This window comes from Helianthus annuus, chromosome 11, assembly GCF_002127325.2.
Source record: "Helianthus annuus cultivar XRQ/B chromosome 11, HanXRQr2.0-SUNRISE, whole genome shotgun sequence".
Lineage (NCBI taxonomy): Eukaryota > Viridiplantae > Streptophyta > Magnoliopsida > Asterales > Asteraceae > Helianthus > Helianthus annuus.
In genome coordinates this window covers 182,302,611-182,313,209 of record NC_035443.2, presented here as the reverse complement: position 1 = coordinate 182,313,209, position 10,599 = coordinate 182,302,611, and the positions used below count along the sequence as shown (strand labels likewise).

Sequence of the window (10,599 nt, the reverse complement as noted above, 5' to 3'; positions counted from 1 at the left end):
CATGGTAGTTTGAGCTATTGAGTTACCGCCTTTCGACATGGCAACTTTTGGTTTAATTTGAGGCTACCGCCTTTCGACATGGCAGCCAATTTTGGGTTTTGGATTTTTTTTGGGTTCCCCTCAAGCCGAAAAATCAACTTGGCCATTTGGGGTTTGGCATTTGTTTGGGTTTTGATTTTGTTTTTTTTTTTTTTTTTTTGAGCTCTATTTTTTTTGAACTTTGATTTTTTTAGCGGAAACATTACTTGTTTTTTTTCTTTTCTTTTTTTTTAATATTTTTTTTATTCAAAAAGGAGCCCTTTGCCTTTATAGGAACCCATAGCATCCTGTCAACATCTCAAGTGCCGATTGATCCATATGAGGCTTCTTGGCTTCAACTATCTTTCCTTCAGACTCGGCTTGTGCCCTTTTCTGAAGGCGCTCTCTTTAGCTGCTTTATCCTCTGGTTGGTATTTCAGAAGCATCTTGAACAAAGTAGTTGCAAGATTTTTATCAAGAGTCTTAGTGAACTGATTCAAAGCAGGTGGAACCTTCAACCGCTGCTTCAAAATCCTCCTCTTCCTCTGAATCCGAACAACTTGCGGCCATCTCACAAACCTATGAATATCCTTCTTAGGCGGCAATGCTCCACCGATCCCGAACTGCTTCGGTCTTTTCTCGAACAGAGGGTTCACAACCTTCTCCGTTTTCTTCTTGGTTGCGACTGCCTTCACACCTTTCTTCGGCGCCATTGATGGATAGTTAGGGTTCAAAGAACAATAACAGGAGATTAAATTTTTTGGAGAGTTTGATTTTGGTTTTTCTAGTTTGAGATTGAACAGGCTAGGATAAATTGTAGGTGATGAGCAATTCGGTTTCAAGAATCAGAAACCTGCTCTGATACCATGTTGTAAATGATAATCAGAGATAATAAAAAAGGGACTTCATTTTATTGATTTATTTCTTGCATACAAAAACATAAAAAACTAGCCTTTATTTATAGGCTTTACAAGAAGAATAAAAAAGGAAATACTTAAATATGGAGATGATGTTAGGGATCTTTTATTTTTCTAAATCATTTTCTTCTATTTCTAACAAGCACTATATATATAACATATTCTTTGAAAATTACGAACATTTGTATGTAATCTGAGCAAGCGAAAACAAATATTTTTTTCTTTCTCAAAAACTTGTAATCTTTAAAAGCTCCTTTTCTACAACATTATGCTCATACTCGTTATTTTTCAAAGATAATAGACTTGACATAAGTGGCGAAGCTTGATCCGAATGACGGGGGGTCGAAAACGTATATACCAAAAAAATTCTATAGAACCGTGGGGTCGAAAATGTATATACCAAAAAATTTCTACACGAAAACTACATGTATAACACTACTGAGCGAAAAGTTCGGGAGATCAAGCGCCTCCGGCCCCTTCTATATTTAGTTCATGAATGTTCGTTTGTGTTCGTTTATTTTCATTTGTGTTCATGAACTTTGTGCTCATTTGTGTTTACCAATGTTCGTTTTTGCTCGTTGCCTAAAATTAACAAACAAACACGAACAAGTTCATTTTCTTAACAAACCAACAAGAACATAAAATCTCGTTCGGTAAGTGTTTATGAATATGGCGAAGAAGGCAGCGGTTCTCAACCGCCGAAGGAGGTTGTCGTGTTTCAGAATGTGTTGAGTGATCGGCGGGGATGGATACGGGGAATTGGGCATAAACCTTCTTCCAATATGCCCTCGAATGTGTTGGGTGGGCAACCTCAAACTCAACAACTCTTTTCTAAGGTAAACTATACAATTTTACTTTAAAAAGTTATAAAAGATCAACGACCACATGTTATGTTACTTTGGTGAACGCATATTACTTTGGCGAACACATGTTACTTTGGTAAATATATGTTGGTAGTATGTTAATATGCTAATGTGGGTCTTGATATGTATTATTGTAGGAATATGTTTCTGGTTTGTTCCAAACCCCGGCGTTTTTTAATCAACTTGACTGCTATCTTGCTTCGAAGGGAAAGCAACTCGCAAACGATGTGATGACATTTTCGATAATGACGATGAGGATGACGATGACGGTTAAGTATTATCGACATATGACAACCATCTTGTAGTTTTTTACACTTTATGCAATTCTAGGATGTTAATGTGCGAATTAAACGTTTTATGCAATTTTAGGATGTTAAGTATTATGTTTATTTAGTTTGTTTGTTTTACGAAAAAACTGGAAAATTGTCAGATTTGTATATAACCGGAAATATTGTAAATGCATCAAAAAAATCAAAAAAGAAAAAGACTTTTAGCAGCGACACATTGAGGCAGCCCTTTAGCAACGAGAACAGATAGCGACGACTTATTAGCAGCGACAAGGGTTTATTACTAGTAGCGTCGTAGATCAGGGTCTTTAGCGGCGACATCTGTCTCTGTCGTCGCTATTGCCACGTTTTCTTGTAGTGAAACTATAATATATTTGATAATAATAATAATAATAATAATAATAATAATAATAATAATAATAATAATAATAATAATAATAATAATAATAATAGAGTGCATCATATTGTCAAATAGAGGGACAAATGTCAAAATAATATATACGAGGGAAATTAGTGAAACCTATTTCTAGTCGGCTTGTGTAAGCCACCACAAAGTGATCAAGTCAACCTAAGAGAAAAAAAAAATCTAAGATATCTTTGTGGCGTGTAGGAGTTCTCATTGGCCATTGCCTTATCTTTTTCCTTAAAATGCAAGGACTCCACCCGGTTTGTATTTAGGTTTATAAATGCAACGAAAAAAATAAATACAAGAAGTTTAAACTATTTTAAAGCCCCTCACCAATGACCAATATGCATGTACTTAAGAAGCCGAAATATTATGAATTTGAAGCATGCTTTAACAAGTAAATGGATGCTTTCATTTACTCAGTTAGAATAAAGTGGCTGGTATATGGTCAATAAGCTGCGCTACAACCCCATTTTGACCCCATTTTGGATAATAAAATCGATCTTAGGAAAACAAAGCTTTGAGTCTTAGGGATCGAAAAGTTACTATACACGACCCACTGAACCATGTTCACAAATTATACTTCATAGAGTATCTTTAGGATATATTATACTAGTTTAGTTTCCCATGTGACACACGGGTATAACAAATAATATTTATATAGAGTTTAAAGCTATAACTAAATAAGATAATATATTAATGTAAATAAGTGAGAAATCTATACAATATATTAGAATTCACAAAACATATAAAAAATTCAAGTATCTCTAAATATCTCCTTACATACAAGATTGACTATTTTATTTGTAATATTGTCGTCTCTATAAGCATTCTATAAGCATTATCGGTAGTACAAATTGCAAGATAATAAAAATGGTTAGAGTGTTGACACAAAAAGTTCCAAAACACGTTAATAGTATACAATGTAAGGTGATATATATCATACCATTTACAATGTCATATAAATGAGTTATTTCATTATAACGGTCATCACCTACATAAGAATTAGCCATTTTTATAGGTTTGTTATTTCATATGTGTTTTATATTTTAATAAAAATAAATCATGGATAATAAAAAACTTGCATTACTATGTAAATAATTTAAATACATGTAAACAAAAAAAATATTTTTTCATTCGCATGAATGGTAAATAGGAATTAAGCTAAGAAATCATCTATGTTTGGATTAAATTTATATGTTTAAACTATTATTTCCAGTTTTTTCTATATATTGGCAAAATAAAATTATTTTTTGTCATTTTTAATTGGATTTGCAAAATAATATTTAGATTAGATTATATTCATACGTTTAAACTATTATTTCCCGTTTTTGCTATTTATTCGTAAGATAAAATTATTTTTTTATAATTTTATTTGAATTTAATTTGAAAATAATATTTAGATTAACTAAACTTCAGTGTGTTTAATTGAGTGTGGTCTATATCTTCCTGTGATGCATTGTGTCATATCTTTGAAAAAATATAATTATTTAAGTACGATAGAAATTTTTAATTTTAAATTTTGGCATACCGTTGAAAAATCTAATTATCTAAGTATGACGACAATTTTTTAATTTTAAATCTAAAAAGTTTCTTGAAACCGTGAATTATATATTATATTATAATATTTAATATTGAATAATTATTTCTCTTATGAAATTTAAAGGATTTCATTTCATAGGATAAAATTTAATATTAAAGTAGGATAAAATTTAATATTAATTTATTATTTAATTCATATAAAATAAGTATGAAATTGAGGCTAATAATTTAAATTAAATAATAATTATCTACAATTAAGTAATATTAGATGATCTAGAATAATGACAAGTGTCCTTTTATTGGTTTATTTTATTATATAGTAAGATAAGATAAGATTTGCAAGCTGTTATAAATGATAATCAGAGATAATAAAAAAGGGACTTCATTTTATTGATTTATTTCTTGCATACAAAAACATAAAAAACTAGCCTTTATTTATAGGCTTTACAAGAAGAATAAAAAAGGAAATACTTAAATATGGAGATGATGTTAGGGATCTTTTATTTTTCTAAATCATTTTTTTCTATTTCTAACACTCCCCCTCAAGTTGAATTGTGGGATATCCATGATTCAACTTGGATTGGTTTTGATTTTGGGTTTTGTTTGGTTTTTGGTTTGGCTACCGTCTCCTTGACATGGTAGTTTGAGCTATTGAGTTACCGCCTTTCGACATGGCAACTTTTGGTTTAATTTGAGGCTACCGCCTTTCGACATGGCAGCCAATTTTGGGTTTTGGATTTTTTTTGGGTTTTGGGTTCCCCTCAAGCCGAAAAATCAACTTGGCCATTTGGGGTTTGGCATTTGTTTGGGTTTTGATTTTGTTTTTTTTTTTTTTTTTTTTTTGAGCTCTATTTTTTTTGAACTTTGATTTTTTTTAGCGGAAACATTACTTGTTTTTTTTCTTTTCTTTTTTTTTAATATTTTTTTTATTCAAAAAGGAGCCCTTTGCCTTTATAGGAACCCATAGCATCCTGTCAACATCTCAAGTGCCGATTGATCCATATGAGGCTTCTTGGCTTCAACTATCTTTCCTTCAGACTCGGCTTGTGCCCTTTTCTGAAGGCGCTCTCTTTAGCTGCTTTATCCTCTGGTTGGTATTTCAGAAGCATCTTGAACAAAGTAGTTGCAAGATTTTTATCAAGAGTCTTAGTGAACTGATTCAAAGCAGGTGGAACCTTCAACCGCTGCTTCAAAATCCTCCTCTTCCTCTGAATCCGAACAACTTGCGGCCATCTCACAAACCTATGAATATCCTTCTTAGGCGGCAATGCTCCACCGATCCCGAACTGCTTCGGTCTTTTCTCGAACAGAGGGTTCACAACCTTCTCCGTTTTCTTCTTGGTTGCGACTGCCTTCACACCTTTCTTCGGCGCCATTGATGGATAGTTAGGGTTCAAAGAACAATAACAGGAGATTAAATTTTTTGGAGAGTTTGATTTTGGTTTTTCTAGTTTGAGATTGAACAGGCTAGGATAAATTGTAGGTGATGAGCAATTCGGTTTCAAGAATCAGAAACCTGCTCTGATACCATGTTGTAAATGATAATCAGAGATAATAAAAAAGGGACTTCATTTTATTGATTTATTTCTTGCATACAAAAACATAAAAAACTAGCCTTTATTTATAGGCTTTACAAGAAGAATAAAAAAGGAAATACTTAAATATGGAGATGATGTTAGGGATCTTTTATTTTTCTAAATCATTTTCTTCTATTTCTAACAAGCACTATATATATAACATATTCTTTGAAAATTACGAACATTTGTATGTAATCTGAGCAAGCGAAAACAAATATTTTTTTCTTTCTCAAAAACTTGTAATCTTTAAAAGCTCCTTTTCTACAACATTATGCTCATACTCGTTATTTTTCAAAGATAATAGACTTGACATAAGTGGCGAAGCTTGATCCGAATGACGGGGGGTCGAAAACGTATATACCAAAAAAATTCTATAGAACCGTGGGGTCGAAAATGTATATACCAAAAAATTTCTACACGAAAACTACATGTATAACACTACTGAGCGAAAAGTTCGGGAGATCAAGCGCCTCCGGCCCCTTCTATACTTCGCCCTGCTTGACATATTAAAAATTCAACTCCAATTTCATTGAACATCGGACTTCAAAAACCTAAAGTCCATCAACTTTTAAAGGGAATTAATCGGTAAACAAAGAAAAAGAAGCTATACTATGGAAGGTAAAACGTATACAAAACCAGTTGTAAATTTTAAAGTCCACTCTTTCATCTCCTTTTTTCTAAACAATATTAAGATGCATGGAGGAAACAACTAACAAGGGCAGCCATAATAAATACAATACTAACAAGGGGTCATACTATGTACATATACACACACATATACGCAGTGGCAGACCTACCCTTTGGCCATGGTGGGCGGCCGCACTCCTTGAAAATAAAAATTTAGTGTATATTTTAGGCTAAAAATCCGACCGCACCCCTTGAAAATATGGTTGAACACCTCATCCGCACCCCCAACAAATAATTTCTAGGTCCGCCACTGCTGATATATGTGTACAACTTTTTTTATACGTATGAAATGAAATCATCACGTAACACGGGGTCGGTCCTATAGGCTTAGCAGGTTAGGCAAAGGCCCAGGACCACCAAAAGATAAGGGCCTCCACTTTTAAATTTTAATTGTATATGTTACATGCGTATCTGGCCCAAATAAAGTAACAAATAAGTAAAAAGATAATGACCTAAACATGTAAAATATTTAGGACCAAAAGTTGAAGAACTATTGGTCTGGATCCCTTTTTTCTTGAACGCCGTCATCCACCTTCAACGCATCCTCGCTCCCATCTGCATTCCTCACAACCTTATTAAACAATTTGCATCAATAAATTTAATCTAAACATATATTATATTTATACACACAACACATAGCTCAAAAAAGATTAACTCTGACAACTATAAGTTTTTAAGTTTATAATTGTCGATCCCAAACCTAGGTAAAAGAGAAGGGATTATTTTGAAAAGTTTTAAAAAAAGGCCCCGACTTTTATAATTCGCTTAGGGCCTCCAAAAATGTTGGACCAACCCTGACGTAACATACGTGCATCATCCTTTAAAAATATACATGTATATGTATAAAAGATTATGTACCAAAACTTATAAATATTTAGAAATTGCAGTTTTATAATTCACGTTGAAAAATAATACATACACATTACATATATCTTTATGAGTATTGTTATTTATCCTAAACAACAATTCTATTATTTAAAAAGGTAGCAGCGCAACATACTATCCGTTACCTTTGTTTCGATGTATTAGTTTGCAATTAACTTAAATATAGTATTAATATTACAAGACTATTATTTTGGGTCGAATGTATTTCAAATTGTATGAAAATACATAATTGCTCTAATACGTGACCCTATAGGGTACATAGACCCAACAACATTTTTCACCAAGTTATCATAATTCAACATCATGTCAACAACTTATCTAGAAGATGTTAAGATTTACTTTATAACAATAAAATCTAACTTAAAAAGTTATTTGCGTTTACTGGTATACTAGAATACAAGCAAATTATTACAAGAAAAATAGTGAGAGATATATCACTCATAGGGGTGTAAACAAGCCTAGAGGCTCGAGAGCTACTCGTTATCGGCTCGGTTAAAAGCTCGAACGAGCCAAGCTTTAACGAGCCCGAGCTCGAGCCTGAAATAGAGCTCGTTTAGTTATCGAGCCCGAGCTCGAGCCTGAAATACAAAGCTCGATTAGGCTCGCGAGCCTAAATGGGCCCAAACAAAAAGTTATTTATTTTATATATAATATATAATAATGATAATAACATTGGCGAGCCGAGCTTTGGATCGTTTAAGCGATACTGAAGCGAGCTCGAGCCGAGTTTTTAGCTCGTCCGAGGTTGTTCTTAAAATAGCCCGAGCCAAGTCGAGCCGAGCTCGAGCTTTAGGTTTTACTCGCGAGCCGAGCTCGAGCTCAAATAAGTAGACTCAAACCGAGCCGAGCTCGAGCTCGAGCTTCATAAAAACATGACGAGCCGAGCTCGAGCCCAGTCGAGCTCGGGCTCGACTCGGCTCGTTTACACCCCTAATCACTAATTTCATTGCAAAGTGAACCCTACATATAAAATCTAAGTTTGAGCGTTTTACTCATGGGTAATTTCACAAGATTAAGTTTGATTTACACTTAACTCGTTTATTATTTAATTATTTTAGATATGTGTAACATATACAGGTGGATGTTAACGTACACTATTACTTAACGTACCAGCCTACGATATGAAATTACGCACGTTAAAACTCAAAACCCTAATCATGCACGTTGAAAAACATAATCACGCATGGTTATGATTTTTCAACATGCGTGATTATTGTTTTTCAACATGCGTGTATGGTTTTTCAATATACATGATTATGGTTTTTCAACATGCGTGAGTATGGTTTTTTAACATGCGTGAATATTGTTTTTCAACATGCGTGAGTATTGTTTTTCAACATGTGTGGTTATGATTTTCAACATGCGTGATTATTGTTTTTCAACATGCGTAATTATGGTTTTTCAACATGCGTCATTAGGGTTTTGAGTTTTATAACATGCGTAATTTCCTATCGTACGCTCGCACGTTAAGTAATATTGTATTTTACACTTTCACAACATATATAATACATAGTATAGGTAGAAGATCCTGTACATTAATCCAAAAGTGTGAGAAGTGTAATATAACACTATATATAACACTATATAACACCATATAAATACCGTATAACACGATGTAACACCATATAACACCATGTAACACTATATAACAAATATAACACTATATTTTGTCTGATAGCATGTCTATGATAGACGTATAGTGTTATATATTGTTATATAGTTTTTTATTATAACTATTTACATAAATATTTATCATGTAACTAAGTACTACTAATAATTTAACGTACTCTTTTAAATTCACAAAGCTAATCAAACTTCAAGCATATAATTGCCATAAAACACTTTTATTAGAGTTTGTATCGATACATAGAAGCAATCAACACTTTTATTCATCCATATAACCCTTATGCTAATTGAAGTTGAGTTGACCATATTTAGGTTGCTGATTAGGGGTAAAGAGCCCAAAAAACCTTTCTTCCACATTCCCAGTTTTCCTGTTTTCATCAAACATTGCAAACAAATATGTCTCTATAGATCTTCCAGGCTTCAAGGGTGTTCCCCTTGTCCCTCTAACATGTGCTATCAAATTCCTAACATAGGTTCCAGCATTTTGTACCGTCGCTACCGGACCCCCACTCGAAGGCCACCCGCTCTCAGACACGACAATCTCAACATTCCCACCACCAAGGCGCGCTTGGGCCGCGTAATGAGCGTCTAAGATGGCGTCAAAAAGGTTGAAATATTGGCGACCGTTGTCATTCACCACTGCTTGTGTCGCGGTGAACAACGCGTATGGGAGATTCCTACCCGGGTCACTAAAGTAGGGGTAGATATTGGCAAGCATAGGCTGGTTGTTTTGTGCGAGAAATCGTATTATCGGCTCGATAAAACCTCGTACGTTGTCACGAAACGCGCCATTGCTAGGTGGAAATGATGATCCTAAAAGACCCGAATAGGTGGCGGTCGACACCTTAATTTGGTTACCAAGGCCCGCATTTCTAACGGCCGTAAGAATGTTGCGCATGGCCGGGAGTACAAATGGTACGAATCGACTGTTGCCGTTATTTGGATCGACTTCATTTCCAACGGCTATGTATCGGAACCTTACGTTGGAGTACCTTTGGATGTTGTCTCTAACCCATGTGTTTGCATTATTTTGATCGTTAAGCGATTGTAGGGCGTCGTTAGGGACGCCAATCATGAGTTCGATATTGGTTCCTCTTAGTGCTTCCAAAGTAGGTTGATGGGGATCATAGATCCGCATCCTGGTTATGCCGTTTCGTTGGTAAAGGCTAACCACGTCGCGTTCGGAGGGTAAGTTGTCGCCAAGTCGGCCGTAACACACGCCTACGGATTGTGCATCTATATTCAAACAAGTTAAAATAAGATCAGTAAAATGTTATTAACTTTAGTTTACAAACTTATAACAAAAACACACAAACATGCATATAAACTATAAATATAAGAGAGCTAGCAAACCTTTGACCATGAGAAGATTTAAAAGTAGAACAAGTAGTAGAAGCTTTGTTGCCATATCTTTTGGTATGTGAAATTTCTCTTTGGGATCTAACCATATATATAATGGAAAGAGTTACATGAATGGTCCATATGATTGGTTTGGATTTTAGATATCGTCCTTTGAGTATTATAAATTTTATTGGAAAGAAGATTAAAAAAAAAACTAGGGGTGTTGAAAAAATCCGGATCCGAAACTGAATCCGAAATATCCGAAAGTCCGTATCCGAAATATTCAAAATTTCCGATATCCAAAAATTCGGATATCCGAAAACCAAATAATACGAATTTTAATAATTTCTGATTATCCGAGTAAAACTAATATTTTTTAAATATATATGGTATTAAGCACTATATTTAGTTTGAAATATAATAAAAAATTGTAAATAATTGGATTCGGAT

General features: G+C 33.9%; 3 protein-coding genes across 3 annotated transcripts; all 3 read right to left on the bottom strand.

Annotated features, from left to right (window-relative positions):
• Positions 1–377: 377 nt before the first annotated feature.
• On the bottom strand, positions 378–731 carry LOC110888941 (60S ribosomal protein L7a-2-like). Its single transcript, XM_022136435.1, has one exon. It carries the CDS (start codon positions 729–731, stop codon positions 378–380), a length of 354 nt encoding a protein of 117 aa, XP_021992127.1.
• Positions 732–5,055: 4,324 nt separating this feature from the next.
• On the bottom strand, positions 5,056–5,409 carry LOC110888940 (60S ribosomal protein L7a-2-like). The gene has a single exon (XM_022136434.1). It carries the CDS (start codon positions 5,407–5,409, stop codon positions 5,056–5,058), a length of 354 nt encoding a protein of 117 aa, XP_021992126.1.
• A 3,579-nt stretch (positions 5,410–8,988) lies between these two features.
• On the bottom strand, positions 8,989–10,285 carry LOC110888939 (glucan endo-1,3-beta-glucosidase, acidic). Its single transcript, XM_022136433.2, has 2 exons — positions 10,162–10,285; positions 8,989–10,044 (listed from the first exon to the last, which is right to left on the bottom strand). Exons 1-2 carry the CDS (start codon positions 10,214–10,216, stop codon positions 9,092–9,094), a joined length of 1,008 nt encoding a protein of 335 aa, XP_021992125.2. The 5' UTR covers positions 10,217–10,285; the 3' UTR covers positions 8,989–9,091.
• Positions 10,286–10,599: the final 314 nt, after the last annotated feature.